The sequence below is a fragment of the Zootoca vivipara genome, chromosome 8 (assembly GCF_963506605.1).
Source record: "Zootoca vivipara chromosome 8, rZooViv1.1, whole genome shotgun sequence".
Taxonomy (NCBI): domain Eukaryota; kingdom Metazoa; phylum Chordata; class Lepidosauria; order Squamata; family Lacertidae; genus Zootoca; species Zootoca vivipara.
The window spans coordinates 57,458,619-57,474,581 of record NC_083283.1 but is presented as its reverse complement, the minus strand read 5'-3'; the positions used below and the strand labels follow the sequence as shown (position 1 = coordinate 57,474,581).

The window sequence follows — 15,963 nt, the reverse complement described above, 5'->3', positions numbered from 1 at the left end:
TCCTGCTATTCAGGGAGAGCCCATTATTTGATCTTCAGATTTCCCCCAACCGTAGGATCAAAAGGTGTCGTTTTTGCCTTAGTTCGAAGCACATCATTCATGTGTGCATTGTGAATCTTAACTTAAAACATACTCTTCTTTGGAGAAGCAAATGCAATTATTTCATGCTGTGCTTAAAAAAGAGAGAGATATATGGGTAACTTCCCTACGAAACCATATGATCATCATCCTTACCTTCTCTTGCAAGCTGATGCAAATAATTTGCCAGATCGTGGACATTTTTGTTGGCAAAATAGTTGTAATACTGGAAAACTGTTATGATTTCCAAGGGCAGACTAGAAGAGAGGACAGGCTCCGCTCGGTCCAAGATATGTGATACCAAGGTTTTGAACACTGTGCATGACAAGATTAAAAAAAAAAGCAGATTAAAATTCTAGGAGGCACTGTGCTTATTTAATAAGTTTGCAAGTCATGGTACTGTGAATGTGGATGTTTATATTGCTTTACACTCCTTCCCTAGTGCAACAGAGCCTACTTTCATCTTACCACTGGCACCCATGATAGGGCTGCCACACGTCCAGAATTTCCCAGACACGGCCAGGATTTGGCCATCGGAAACAGTGTCCGGGCAGGAGTCACTGAAATGTCTGGGAAAATCTGTATGGCAACACAAGTTGGGAGTTTAGATTTTGGCGAATTTACTTAACTAAAAAGCAAAACAAAAGCTTAACTACTTTTGTGTCTGGATTTTCACTTTTTGAAATATGGCAACCCTAACCTATGATCAGCAGAAACACCATTGGTGGTACATCTAAGCCCAAGAGTGCTTTATGCACGCCTCTTCTGTGGACATGCCCCCAGCTCAGAGCTGCTCTCTACCAGCAGAGAGCCACCCCTGCCTCATCCTTATCACCTGCACCCAGTGGATCAGGGTTTAGGATTGCTCTCTAAGTCACAGTAAAGCATGAGGACTAAGGATCTGAGGCAAATACTTTACATAAAAGTTGGGTTTTTAGGAGGGATTTGAAACAAACAGAAAGATGGTAGCACACATAGGGGTAGGTAGAGGGTGGAAGGAGCAGGATTTGGAAAGGAAACCAACAACACCACTTTGACCCTTAATTTGATCAACCTGTAGTAGTAGTAGTAGTAGTAGTAGTAGTTCATATTAAGTACCACATTCAACAGCTCAGTTATTGCTAAATGTGTGGCCTTGCAATGATGTCAGCTGGTGGTATCCGTCTCTTGGGAGACAATGGAGGACTGTGAAATTAAACCATTGGAGAGTTACAGCACCTTCTGTGGCTGTAGAGACCAATATGGGAGAGACATGTTTTGTTGCAGTTTGCCAATAGGCAATTCGAGAGGATCTAAGGGATTCTGGTAGGCCAAAACTCAGCTGTGAGCCAGTTAATGGGGTTTTGGGGTAAAAGGAGCTTGCTACTTTTGTAAAGGGGACGTATATTACTCAGGAATCTGCTGAAAAATGTACACAAAGCATATCTATCCGCAAATAATATAAAACAAAAGAGTAACTGGAAGACTGGAGCAGAGTAGCAATTTTTGCCTAACTGGATACGCTAGTTTATATAAATCAGCAACTAAATCAATATTTACAGGTAGGTAGCAATGTTGGTCTGACGTAGTCGAAACAAAAAATAAAAAAATTACTTCCAGTAGCACCTTAGAGACCAACTAAGTTTGTCATTGGTATGAGCTTTTGTGTGCATAAGTGTGCATGCACATGAAAACTCATACCTATAACAAACTTAGTTGGTCTCTAAGGTGCTACTGGAAGGAAATTTTTTATTTTTTGTTTCAACTAAATCAATATTTGTTTGAGTTGTCATTTTGCGTTTTGGAAAATATAACAAAATATTTCAGTGTGCAAATGTCAGCAAGCATCTTTGAACTACTTAATGTAGCTGTCAGTAGCCATGATTTCTGCTGCAGAGATTTCTTGCAGACATCATCATCAAGATGGATGCTCTCTGCTGCTACTATAGAAACACACTACAGAACTGTACCTGTTTCTGCAAGTCCTGGACACTCGTCATTCAGCGTTGTAGCAAACATGGCATCCAGTTGTTTGATCATCTTGTCAGCAGAGATGTGGTAGAACCCAGAAGGATTGGTACATTTACTCCAGAAGGAAAGCAGAGAGACGCTTTTCTGGAGTTCCGGAATTGCTGAATGGAAAGAAGATCACAAAAGAGAGATTGTCACCGCTTTCAGTATAAGGAAGATAAATATTCTAATCACAGCTGAATGTTTGCAAAGCTTAAGAGGCCCCACTGAAGGAACACGGACTGAAAATGCCAATACACTGAAATTTACAGGAAATGTTTGTGAACATGCATTTCACTTCTGAAACTAATAATTTCTTTCAGTTTTCAACATTTTTGTTTCCTAATTTATGACTAAAGCCTTTGATGCATGTAATAGGGGAAACAGAAACTGCTAATCTGTTTTATAGTCCTTAGAAATATGGCTGTTCAATTTCAATGATCTGGTGGACATTGTGAACACACTTTAAAAACAATAAACCCTGAACAAATACTTGTGAATAAATGGATACAGGATTGTATTGCACGCCATGCTTAAGGATTATTTAAATAGGCACCGATCTTTTCAAAATGGAAACTGTCTATGCCAGGTCTTACCTTCGCTTACAGGTCTGATGTTCCCTGTGTTCTCATTGCTGATCTCTGCAAGACTCTCAATCACTAGAACCTGCTGCGACAGCTTATCAAGGAGGTTTCTTGTCACAAAGGGAGTTTTACTGGAGAATACAATTTGCTAGTGAAACAACAAAAGAAGAGCAAAATTTTAGCATGTTATGTATAATAAATTCTCTGGCTGGAACTTACATTAATTCTGCTGATATGTGTAATGCAGAAGCATATGTATTTTAGCAAGCAAAAATAGTATTTTATTCTACAGATGGGATCTGCAACAAAGTGTTGCAGCGTGAGGTTGTCCTGCTCAGGATTCCATCCAGTCATGCCATCTTTCAAGATATTCCACTCCATCATCCCAAGTTTTCAATCCCCTCCCAACAATATATATACGCCGGAATATACGTATATTACACCCAGTCATCTTATACGCCGGAATATTCCGGCGTATAAGATGACTGGGTGTATAAGACGACCCCCAACTTTTCCAGTTAAAATATAGAGTTTGGGATATACTCGCCGTATAAGAAATACGACCTGACGTATAAGACGACCCCCGAAGAATTGAGACACGGTGGAGACTGTCGTGGCATTAAGAAATATGGTTTATATCTATTTCTATTTACACCTTCAGTCTGCATGGAAGGAGTCTAGATCTCATAGCATGGTCATTTCAAGAGAAACCCCACAGCAGTGCAGCTGGGAAGTCCAAGGCATTTTCCCCAGCCAACCTGCAGCCAGCCTGCTCAAGATGGATCCCAGTCTTTCTTCTTCTTCCCAGCAACCCTTGCTCAAGACTCTTTTCCTGTCACCTCACACCCAGTTACCCTGGCAACCTTACAACACCCCCGGTCTCTGCTCACACCTCAAGACAAGGGGAGGGGGCGACAGTTGTCTTGCATTGCCAATGGCCCTGTATTGTTTCTGAATGGCTCTAGCTTGCCCAGGTCGCTTTTGCAAGGCCTAGCCCAGGAATTCCTCTGCAGCTTGTATTTCTCCCTTCACATCCCAAATAATCAAAATCCTAACTTTTTTTAAATTTCTAGGGTTTAGGGGGTGTCCCCCCAAAAAACACCCCACTATAGGTACCTGAATAAGCTGTGTGCAGTACTGTAAGTGCTTGACTATGGTGATATCAAGGCTTTCGTTCCCCGTGGTCAACGGAAGAGGGCTCCCAGCGACACTGGTACCAACTCCTGTGTCTTCTGTCAATGCTTCGCTGAGATGCCCCCTGGCTTCTGGGTGTTCTGACCTGTAACTGTTCATGCTGGGAGGTAAGTGAGTGGTTTGGATTTATTTTTTACGCAGGCTCAACATGACTAACACCACGCAAAAGAGGGATTGTTGAAAGCACCGACCTGTAACCAGAAAGCCCTTGCGAGGCCAAAAGGCTTTTAATGAATGCATCATACTTCAAAACTGGCAGTGGCACAAGGTGGCCGGTGCCAAGTAAGTGTCCACATTTAAAGGATATATGGCTTCCACAGTGGCCTACTTGTTTCTCTCGAACAATGCCCCTTTTGTAAAGAGCTCTCGCTGTGAAGTCTTTGAAATTGGCCTTCATTAGAACTGGCTTTCTTTAAAAAAAATTAAAAATGCACCAGTCACCCTGATCTGTTGACGACATGGTTTGCCAAACTGTTTTGCAGATTTCACCGGATTATAGATTAGTGGTTTTGAAAAGTTATACAATTAAGACTTAATCTGTCAGCGCTTTACTAGCACATGATTGATTGCCAGCCAGGAAATTAATAAACAACAACCCACAAGTTGTTGAAGCAGAAGACATGATGATTTCATCAGGTGCTTCAGGCACAGAACTCACGTTTACCCTTTTTATTTATTTACAGAATAATGCAAATCTCAATGTTAAAATGATTGTTTCACTCTTTAAACAATTGTTCCAGTATGGGGCACAGGTAGGCTTGTGGTGACATGGCAAAATGGTGCTTATTTTTTTGCATTTGATGATGTTTTGATGATTTTAAAAAGAATCATTGAATCTTTGTTGTTGTTTAGTCGTTTAGTCGTGTCCGACTCTTCGTGACCCCATGGACCAGAGCATGCCAGGCACTCCTGTCTTGCACTGCCTCCCGCAGTTTGGTCAAACTCATGTTCGTAGCTTCGAGAACACTGTCCAACCATCTTGTCCTCTGACGTCCCCTTCTCCTAGTGCCCTCAATCTTTCCCAACATCGAATCTTAGTTTCATAAAATTGTAGAGCTGGAAGGAACCACAAGGGTCATCTAGTCCAACCCCCTGCAATGCAGGAATCCTCTTGCCCAACACGGGGCTCAAACCCATAACCCTAAGATTAAGAGTCTCATGTTCTACCAGCTGTTGTTTTAAGCTGGAGTTGGGGACATTTCAGCCAAACGGTAAATAAAATGTGGGCAACATTGTAAAGCAGTTCCTCTAAATTATAATTGCTCTGTAGGGAAATCACTTATCTATAAACCCCAATATTTAGTTTAATCTTCCTTTAACAATGTGTGTGTACCAGGACTGAAAGGACAAGTGCGAGAGTTTGGGCTTAAGTCAGAAAAGTACAAGATATTGGCTTCCGTACCTGTTTTTCTCAACTTCAGTATCTGAGAATACACAGTCAGTGCCTCGACCACCATTGCAAAGCTCGTCACTACCACCATCATCTTCAAAGTCAGAGGTGTTGAGGAAATCAAAACTTTCCAGTGCACTCTCAACGGTTAGGCTTAAACTGGATGACCTGCTGTGACTGATTGCTGGTCTGCACTACAACAGGAAAAGCAAAATGAATATGTGAGGATGAGGGAGCTGATTAATCCATACAACTCTCACTCCCCCAACCCCAACAAAAAGGCATAGAAACATATATATATATATATAACAACAAAGAAGAAATTCTCTGCATCTTCCTGAAACTACCAGATTCAACAATACAATTTTTCACAATACGTGACGTAAATCTTCTCCTTGTAGATTCTTATGCTGTCTGGAAGTTGTCTGCCAACCAATGAAATGACTTTTAGTTGACACTTGTTTTTAATTATAACACCTTTTATAATATGTCAATATAAAAGATACAAATTTAGTATATTTGTGGGGTACTTTCTACCACTGGTGTAGTCTACTTGTGTGAGCTGGGTGCTCATTGATTTTAGTCACATAAACGTCTGGTATTCACTTTTGATTTATTTATTTATGAATAAAGCTACAGTGGTACCTCAGTTTTTGATCGTCTCCATTGACGAACGTTTCAGAAGTCGAACGCCGAAAACCTGGAAGAAAATGCTTCCGATTTCAAACGCGCCTCGGAAGTCGAACGGCTTCCACTGAGGTACCACTGTATTTTTCTCAATATTCTCTGTAAATTTGCAGGCTGCTCTTTGCGCCTCAGTTTTCAAACATTTCGGAACGGTCTTCCAGAGTGGATTACGTTCAAAAACTGAGGTTCCATTGCATTTCTATAACGCCATATAGTGTACAAGGCAGTGTACACTATAAAACAGAAAACATCATTTAAAAGGAAAATTTTTACAGATAATCATTCAGGTGACTAACTAATAAAAAATTAAACAGCTGCAAAGGCCTGTCAGAACAACAACAACAACAACAAAAGTATTCAAGAGATACAAGAAAGTTAAAAGCGAGGATGCCTGACAACTTACTTTTAGGATTTCGTCTAGGTGTGTTACTTCTTGGTCCAAATCCTGAAATTCTTTAAATTGTTCTTTATGAGGTTCAAGTGCTAGAATAAGTCCCTGAAATGCTTCTTCTAGGCTTCCGTCAACACAAGATTTATAGCCCTCCGATTCACCACTTATTGACCCCTCACAGTGCAGCTTTTCAGGTGTCACTGGGCATTCTCCTGAAGTGAGTCTTTTAACCAGCTGCTTTGTGATGTTGCCTTCAAAAGTATCCAGTTCCACAGGTTTGAGCTCTGACAACTCATCTGTGTCCTGCAGAAGTGATACCTGGGCACTATTATCTAAGAACAGGTTGCTGCTTCTTGAACCTAGAGACTTTTGGCAAACTTCAGAATCTGTGCACGAAATCTTATTTTCCTCATTCACTAGCACATGCTCTTGTGGTTTTAAGTCTCTGGATTCAGGTGTAGAGTCTACAGATGAGCTTGTACTGATATTGTCCATGGTGTGAGTTTTTGATAACTTCTGCCCATTGTGTTCTGGGGGCGTGACAGTAATTTCAGGGTTAGGGTTATCTATGGCGCAGGAACCCACAAAACTTGATGACTGAGTGCAATCTCCATTGGGAATATCACTGAAGCTGAACGACATTGCCCTTTTATCATTTTCTGCAGTCCCATTTTCAAAGACGTCATCAGGTGAATTTGACTGCAAAGAAGAGCAAAAACAGTTAAAGATGGAAAGCGGAAAAACTTTCCACACAAAATTAACGCTAAGCCACTGGCAGAAAATGGAAAAGTGTTAAAGTCAGTTGACTTATTTGAAGCCTAGATGTAAAAGAAACTTACCTTTTATTATACTGATATTTTAAAATGAAATGATATGAACAGGAAGATACCAGTAGGCCAGAAAAAACCACAACAAACAGAAAAGATCAGAGTTGGTCTAGAATGAGCATAGGAAGGTTCTAAACCAATCCTGAACTGATATTCTGTGAGAGGTACTGCAAACTTACTTAACTTCATGCACAAAACAGAGGAACAAAAAGACTTGTGTTTGCTGACCATATACAAAATATGTATATGGAACAGAGTGCACATTACTGTAATGCCATATAGCATGACTTTGTTGGTATTACTATGTGTTGACAGATAATAGGCTAAAGTGTTAGAGAATATATATCTCTTCTTGCTCAGCATTTTTCACACTAAACTGAGGCATACTCAGGGCCGTCTTAAGCATGTCGGGCGCCCCAGCGCTGTGGTGCGGAGATCGCTCCGGCGCCCCTGCCCCGCCCTGTTTCTTGCTGCGGCTGGTGGGCAGGCACAGCACGCAGCCCCCCCCCCGGCAGCCCGGCGCCCTGGTGCCCCGCGCCACCAAGCTTCCCCTAGAGCCGGCCCTGGGCATACTTTTAAAGTTTGAGGCTGTTTCTCTTTGGTATTTTGTTTCAAAGAGAAACAGCCTCAAACACCAATGGGGCATAAATATGAACAATTTATTTCTAGTCTGCATCCAATTTATTTTATTTTCATCCTGCCTTTCATGAAAATTGGTCCCCATTTAAATTTTCTTTCTCTCCTGCCTAAAGAATATTGCCGGAATATTGTTTACAGGATATGAGCCCCTTCAATGTACATGTATATATGTCTTCTTCCGATGTTCATGTGTTTCCTCTTGACCTCTTGTCTAAAAAGAGGTTACAAAACTAAGGTCAACCATGAACACCAGTTAATTCCAAGCGTGAGTGTACAATAATTTCTTCAACACATGGTCAGCAAACTAGACAGATCTCACGGAGAGTATCAGAATCTGGGCAAGCATGAAAATAAGAGTAACTGCTGGAGCAATGCAGGGAGATAACTTATAAAGAGAGCTCCCACCATTCAGACTCACATAATGTTCTAGCCCTGCTCTAGGTCTCAGCCTGAGAGACAGCAGGTCACTAAAGGAACGACTGCGGCGCAGCTTGTCAAAGAAAGCATCCTGCAGAGGATCTAAAATGGAAAGCTGGAGCCTGTCTTGTGGAGGATGCAGCCATTTCTTCAACCATTAAGCAAAAAGGAAGCAATTAGTTCAACTAAATCACTTTTATACGAGACTGTATGTTATAGAAATCTTTGGCTAAAGCAACTTTTGGGAATTAGAACATGTCAAAGGCCTCTATAGGGAGCTGCAACAACAATAAATGATTCATTCATACATTCATATATTCATATATATAGAGAGAGAGAGAGAGAGAGAGAGAGAGTGAGAGAGAGTTCTGAGTTTGTGGGTGCCAGATGCCTCTAATCCCTGCATTCAACAAGTGTTAAAATCTGATCAAGCCTTCTGATCTCTGGATCCAATAAGTGTTAAAAACTAATCAAGCCAGGCTAGCTTCCTGAACCCCTGGATCCAGTACTTGTTAAAATGTAAGCCAAGCTGGCTCACTGATGAGGTCATTGCTTGGGTGATAATCTATTTGGAAAACAAAGGAAAGGGCAAATGAATGAGGCCTCTCCCTCAACTTGCAGATAGTGGGAAGAACAAAATCCAGAGTTTAGAGTTGAGTTTGGCTGTGATATGACCTAGAAGCAAAGCAACAAGCAGAGTGTGTGTGTGTGTGAGAGAGAGAGAGAGAGAGAGCCATGCTGGACCTCTGCTTGAATCCAAGGCTGTGACTGTAGGGGGAACAAGACCCCTTTGGGTTGTTGATGCTGTGAAGCCCTCCATTGCAGGCTCAGGTTGTATATATGTAAGCAAATAAACCATTTATCATAAAGACACCACAGTCTCCGCAGTGCCTCACTTCCAAAAGGAAACACAAACCCTGTGTAAGCACGTCTGGAAATCCTGGAATCTTGCACTGCTTGGGGACTGGGGTGGTGTGCAACTAATATATATGTTTAAAGTATTCTTGAAGTTTAAATGATAACATGTATGTTTGTACTGCTACTGCCTTCAGCCCCCCCCTCCTTAAAGCATTTTTATGGCCATCCAATAAAAGGGACTTCTCGGTAGTGGCGCCCACACTGTGGAACGCCCTCCCATTAGATGTCAAAGAAATAAACAACTACCTGATGTTTAGAAGACATCTGAAGGCAGCCCTGTTTAAGGAAATTTTTAATGACTGGTGTTTTAATGTATTTTCATCTTTTCGCCCAGAGTGGCTGGGGAAACCCAGCCAGATGGGCGTAAAATAAATAAATATCTCTGCAACGAAGCTTTTTATGTGCAACAGTTTATCAATAAAGCAGTAGACTTCTTACAAATAAGGAATACACATATTAAGGTAAATGTTAAAAATATTACTGCAACTCAGGTAATAACAAGGGATCTATTAACAGCCGCTATCATAGTTAAAGGGGACAGGTATTCTAAAATAAATTTAAATAAATTTATTTTGCTTTAAAATAAAGCAAATAAATTTGTTTTGCTTTAAAATAATAAATAAATAAATTTGTTTTGCTTTTAAAAAAGCTTAGAAGAGCATTGAGGAGCATCAGCATTGAACTTATGTAATCACAAAGTGGTGTGAAACTATGCATTGACTATAACTGTTATTTAACCACTGAGTCCGTGTTAGAGAGGCGCATTGAACTTACAAAGAATGAGTGATCCTTGAAGGTCGGGGTTTCTGGAGTGCCTTGGCTATACATGGACACTCTCCTTTGGAGAGCAGATGCTTTGTTTGTGTTGCCTGCAGATGGGGTCAAGTCCTCAACATCAAATGGGCTGTAAAGAAAGAAGAAAGAAAAAGCCTCCCATTAGACTGAATTACTGTTACAAGCAGTACTTGTTTTCTGTTCATTTTTAGGTCATCAGAGCAGGGACCTCAAGCATCTTCCCAGTGAGTCTCTGTAAACAACACATTCACAAGATAATCCTCTGGTCCTCTGTGTTAATTAATCTGGAATAACTATGACCTACTGGTTTACATTTTACAGTCATGGAAGTACAAAGTGAGATATGAAACCTCATGGTTTTTGTCTCGTATTACTATTCTTAGTTTACAGCAAGTCTTTTCTTCAATCTCCTTATTAGAGAAGGAAAAGACTATGGGCAGGGAGGCAGGAACCCACTTGATCTGAAGCACCATTTGCACAACCACCAAGTCAGCTTCACTTACTGCCAGGTGATCTCCAGGTTCAGCTTTATTGTGCCGAGGTCATTGATGTCCACAGCAACAACTTGAGGCTGAGCAGCAAACAACTCCTTTGTCTCACAGGTAACACTTCCCACCAGGATGTGAGTAGCAAGGCCCTTAACTTCTGTGACCTTCAAAAGCAACACATGTTAATAATTAGAAACAGAATAACTACCGTATGTATTGCGAATGGCACAGTAGGTCGGTAGCAGTGCTCAAAGTCAACTAGTGGAATCTTGGTTATCAAGAGTCTTGGAAACCGTACGTTTCGGAACCCAAACACCGAAAACCTGGAAGTAATTGCTTCAGTTTTCGAACACGCCTCGGAAGTCGAATGGCTTCTGCTGCGTGTTTTTCCATTTTCTCAACGGAAATTGCTGACAACTCCTTGCGCCTCGGTTGTTGAACATTTCAGAAGTTGAACGGTCTTCCAGAATGGATTACGTTCAACAACCGAGATTCCGCTGTATTCCGCATTTTTCTACAGTGGCCTTGCTAAATAATATTGCAATTTTTTTGAACCAGAAGATGGAAGAATCAGCATTTGACTGTTATGCCCATGAGCAATGATGTGAAAATCTGCCTTTTTAAGGGACATTTGTTTTATCCACGACAAGAGAAGGTAGGCTGGCCTAGCACACTTTTGTCAACATATGCCATTTGTTGTTTTTTTGGTGCACTAAACTGCGGCTTTCTTTTTTAAATTTTTATTTTTTTAAATTTCCAATGCAAAATTACGACAAAAATTACAAACATAAAATCCAAAAATAAAACAAACATACAAACTAAAAACCAAGCAGAACAGACAAAAACCAAAAGAAGAAAAGGGAAAAAACCTACAAAGAAAACCATACCGTCATTATAATCTTTACATACATATACACACATACAGATATTGACTTCCTGCCTCTATTTTGAGACCAAGAAGTTTCTAATCATTCTGAGTTGTAGTGTCTATTGTGAATTACCTCTATTTTTACATCTTTCAGACCACTTTTCAATTTCTTGAACCCTGCAAAGCTTTATTTGTGACATACCGATATGGTTACTCCAATACAATGCTTTTTCATATATTATTTAACACAATCCCATTCTTCTGCTAGTTTTTGGTCTGATTGTCCCCTTAAGAATGATGTGAGTCTTGCCAATAAACTGCAGCTCTCATATTACCTAGGATTCAGTTTTGCATAAGCATTATATTTGTTGTTGTTGTTGGCTACCTGCCCTTCACCCCAAGGTCCCAGGATGGGTTACTGAATTGATAACAATATTAAAAACATTTTTTTTTAAAAAAAAGAGTATGGTTGAGACGGGTAGTGACACACTGACAGCTGAGTTCCTCACCTGACTCAATATATAATATCACTGCAGGATACCTGGAGTCTCTCACAAAAATTAAAGGCATCCAGGATATGGTCTGAGGGCACATGCACCTTGCTGAAGCTAAGCTCAGCAGGTCTGAGTTTGGTCAGTGACTGGGTGGGAGAACCACATGCACATTGCCTTTGATTCCAAGATGAAAAGAAGGTGGGGTTATAAATGTATGAAGATAATACACATAAGTTCAATTACAGTGGTACCTCTACTTACGAATAACTCTACTTACGAATGTTTCTACTTACGAATGGAGCTCCGCCCGCCATCTTGGATGCGGTTTAGATAGGATTTTTTCTACTTACGAATTTTTAGATAGGATTTTTTCTACTTACGAATTTTTTCTCCCAATGCATTCCTATGGGATTTGACTTACATTTTTTTCCTACTTACAAATGTGCATTTGGAACGCATTAAATTCGTAAGTACAGGTACCACTGTAATAGCGGAAAGTCTGAATGGCACTGCTTACTACCTGTAGAGCAGCATTATAGTCCTGCTTGGCTGACATGTGGCTAGTTAACTGAAAACCATTATACTTATACGGATACCTTAATGGAGATCAACCCAACGATAAGAGGGAGGAAGACCATTTCTTCTCCATCCCAGCTTTGCTTGCCATTGACTTCTATTTTGCCTTTCAGTTTCCATCTCTGACGGCCATACCTCATGAAAATCTGTGAAAAAAGGGTTGTAGATAATACAAAGGTTTGAAAATATGTATTGTTAGAAGATAAGGATATTTTAATTAAGAAGTAAGATACAGATTGAGGGTTTAAAGGATAAGATATAATAGATGAAGTAAAATGATAATATTGATGTAAATTTAGAATTTATATAAGATTTAGAACTTACTAAATGTGAAATGCAAAGAAGCGCAGCAGGAGGTGGGAGAGGAAGTCAATAGATTAGAATTAAGGTTTATAAGTAAGAAATTTTGTTATGCATATTTCTTTTTTGTATTTTTTGTATTCTGTATTTTTTGTTGTTTTGTATTTTCTTTTTGTGTTTGGTATTTTTGTATGTTTTTGTTGTCTGAAAAAATTCTTAATGAATATTTTTTTTAAAAAAAGAAAATCTGTGAAAAAAGGAAAAGTTGTAGTGTGTTCTCACAACCCACATATTTGTACTATCTGTTTCTCTCTCTTACACTCTGTCTCTTTGAACAAACCATAGTGAGAAGGATAAGAGTTTTATCCAACCTTAGCTACAATGCATGCACAGTGACAGAACACCACTATGCATTTTACTGTTCAACCTCTTTTTTTAAAACGACGGCAATGTAAACCAGAGAACAAGCCAAATAGATTTGTGCTCTGTGGTTCCAGAACATTAGGAAGAAGAGAAAGCTAAGGAATGCTCGCTTTTGTTTAGGGGTGCTATGGAAGTTTGGAAACCTTGAATGTCAATGGAAACAATGTGTTTTCATGCAGCATCACCAGCGCACCCCATTTGAGCACAGATTCACAAATTGTGGCCTGGCCAGAGACAGTGATTACGTTGTAGGTCCTACTTGTTGATGGACCTACATCTCTGTTCTTGGGGGGGGGGGGGAGAAGAGAAATGAAAGGGAGAGAGAGACTGGCTTGAACTTTTATAATTGATCAGCTCAAGTCAGCCTGTCCTGGCTGGATATGGGAGCCACAAGAGGAAGAAAACCTATGCCAAGAACAAAATATTGAGAGGCATGCTGACACCCTTCCAAAACAAAGCTAAAGAAAGATCTGTTGTTATCTTGCTAGCCATCCATCAGCTCTCTGGGACCAATTTCATAGTCTTTACGTGGGAAAGGCTCAGAGTGCATTCATCCATAAATAGAGAATAGTGGGACCTTTCTTGCTGTGCAGGATATGAGAACAGGAAGAAATGCCATGTGGAAACCTTTGAACGTGATGGAAAATGCCATTTTTACAAAGTCACTCACCTCATACTGGTCTCCAGGGCAAAGTCGAGCAAAACCAGCCAGACCTAGGAGCCAACAACATTTGAGATCCGTTTCAGAAGAAATGCTTATGCCCTCTCTTTCTTACATCAGTGACTCTATACTTGGAACTTGATCACCGACACTCCACAATGCTGCCAAAGCTCTTATGCCATTGAGAGAGCAACTCTGAACTCCACCCTCCTCTCTCGCCAAAGGAGGAGGATCCAAGTTCTTAAACTACTGCTCCTCTGAAAATGGTAGTAGTGATGGATGCCTGGTTTATTGTTTCTGTTACTTGGGTTTATTATGGAATGCATGGGGAGATTGTTGGGGTAGTTGGTAGGTTCATTTATCTGGGAGCCCTGAATGCCTAATTTACTCTCTGTTCCCTGGCAGGATTTGTCTGCTGACTTCTGACCAGGCTCTTTAAGCACAGCTCACCAAGACAGATAAAGAATCAAGTTCATCTTCAAACAGGCAGTGCATGGGCAGCACTCGGCTACTGCAAAATCATCCATCTCACATTCTCCCTCCCCATACGCCAGGCTTTGCTAGATTATATTTCTTGAAATAGGCAGAATTATGAGGACAATCAATGACCTTCCTTTTTATGTAGTAACAGAAGCTGTTACTATTACTACGAATAAAAAAGGTAAAGGACCCCTGACAGTTAAGTTAAGTCCAGCTGCTACTATTACTACGAATAAAAAAGGTAAAGGACCCCTGACAGTTAAGTTAAGTCCAGCTGCTACTATTACTACGAATAAAAAAGGTAAAGGACCCCTGACAGTTAAGTTAAGTCCAGTCGCAGACGACTCTGGGGTTGCGGCGCTCATTTCGCTTTAGAGGCCAAGAAAGCCGACGTTTGTCCGCAGTTTTTCCGGTTCATGTGGCCAGCATGACTAAGCTGCTTCTGGCGCAACAGAACACCGAAACCAGAGCAGCGCACCGAAACGGCGTTTACCTTCCCGCCGGAGCGGTACCTATTTATTTACTTGCACGTTTTTGATGTGCTTTCGAACTACTAGGTTGGCAGGAGCTGGGACTGAGCAATGGGAGCTCACCCTGTCGTGGGGATTCGAACCACTGACCTTCTGATCGACAAGCCCAAGAGGCTCAGTGGTTTAGACCACAGTGCCACCGCGCGAATAGTAATTAATAAATGAAATAGGGCGCATTTTCCTGTTAGCTTTTAAAATCCTCACAATTCTGAACTAGAGAGGGCCACTCCAAATATGCTCCCCACCCCCACATTCCACATACAAAACACAATACGGTATTTGACTATCCAAAAATGTAAGATGAGGGATCAGCTCTCCCTGTTGTGAGGGGTGAAAAACTCTACTAGGTGTGCTCTTTACTGGAGTGAAAGGGTAACCCCACTCAGGAATATCAGAGCACACGTGGGCCTCTTGACTGGGGGCACATATTTGGGATGTTCATTCTACATGGCAGGCAGAGCACAAAGAAAGTTCAGATGAAGGTTAAATGAGTGACAATTCCATTTGCAGCATTCCTGAGTTCTATACCCACCCATCCCCTCTGCCCCACAGAGCCTATGGATTGCTTGTGAACTCTTGCTGTGGGGAATCTTTGATCATATCCCAGGCATATGGTGTTCACCAGAGGAAAGGGACGTACCAACCAATTCACCCACAAGCGACATTATTAACCGCAATAATTGATAATCATTATTATCATTAATCATAAGGCACTCAACCTCTTGATCACACTGGCAACATAGACACACTGCTGCGTTCTGCACAGCTCACCTGATTTACTAGCTTTGATTATGGAATTAGGAGGCTTATATTTGTGCAGATGATAGTGGCCTGAATATATATACGGTAGGAACGGCAATGGAAGTGTAGCTGCATGGCATCGCTGGTTTTAGCCCATAGGTGGCAGCAGCCCCTCACAAGCTGTGCTGACTTTTCATGTATTTAAAAGGGGGTTTATTCATTTGGGGGTCTACAAAATAATTATTCCAGAGCAACTTCACTTAAATGACATACTCAGGAACAACCTCGTACCGGCACAGCAGCAGGGAGGAGAAAAGGTGCTCTGTTTTAATCAATGAAAACCTGTCACAGAAATCCCGTGTCAAACTCGGAAATAGGACACATATCTCCTGAGTCCCAGTATCCTTAATTCATGGGAACTGGTTTCCTTTCTGCTGTCACATAGCATTTATTAAAACAACATTATTTGGGGCAAATGTCAGTCTTGCACTAA

The 15,963-nt window shown here is 40.9% G+C and overlaps 1 protein-coding gene across 7 annotated transcripts in view; it reads right to left on the bottom strand.

The window, feature by feature from the left end:
• The window catches only part of RIPOR2 (RHO family interacting cell polarization regulator 2), a 105,104-nt gene that overhangs the window by 8,133 nt on the left and 81,008 nt on the right, over window positions 1–15,963 (bottom strand). For 5 of the 7 annotated variants that reach the window (XR_009558041.1, XR_009558043.1, XR_009558045.1 and 2 more), the window contains exons 9-18: window positions 13,729–13,772; window positions 12,356–12,481; window positions 10,413–10,561; window positions 9,889–10,018; window positions 6,326–7,012; window positions 5,248–5,429; window positions 3,768–3,945; window positions 2,664–2,799; window positions 2,028–2,189; window positions 235–393 (exon numbers count right to left, since the gene is read on the bottom strand). Coding sequence is in view for 2 of the 7 variants with exons in the window: in XM_060277937.1 (XP_060133920.1) it covers window positions 235–393; window positions 2,028–2,189; window positions 2,664–2,799; window positions 3,768–3,945; window positions 5,248–5,429; window positions 6,326–7,012; window positions 9,889–10,018; window positions 10,413–10,561; window positions 12,356–12,481; window positions 13,729–13,772 (1,953 nt within the window). In the remaining 5 variants the exon portion in view is untranslated. Of the gene's footprint in view, window positions 1–234; window positions 394–2,027; window positions 2,190–2,663; window positions 2,800–3,767; window positions 3,946–5,247; window positions 5,430–6,325; window positions 7,013–8,197; window positions 8,345–9,888; window positions 10,019–10,412; window positions 10,562–12,355; window positions 12,482–13,728; window positions 13,773–15,963 lie in introns of all 7 variants that reach the window. The other 2 variants (XM_060277938.1, XR_009558042.1) reach the window with 2 other exon arrangements.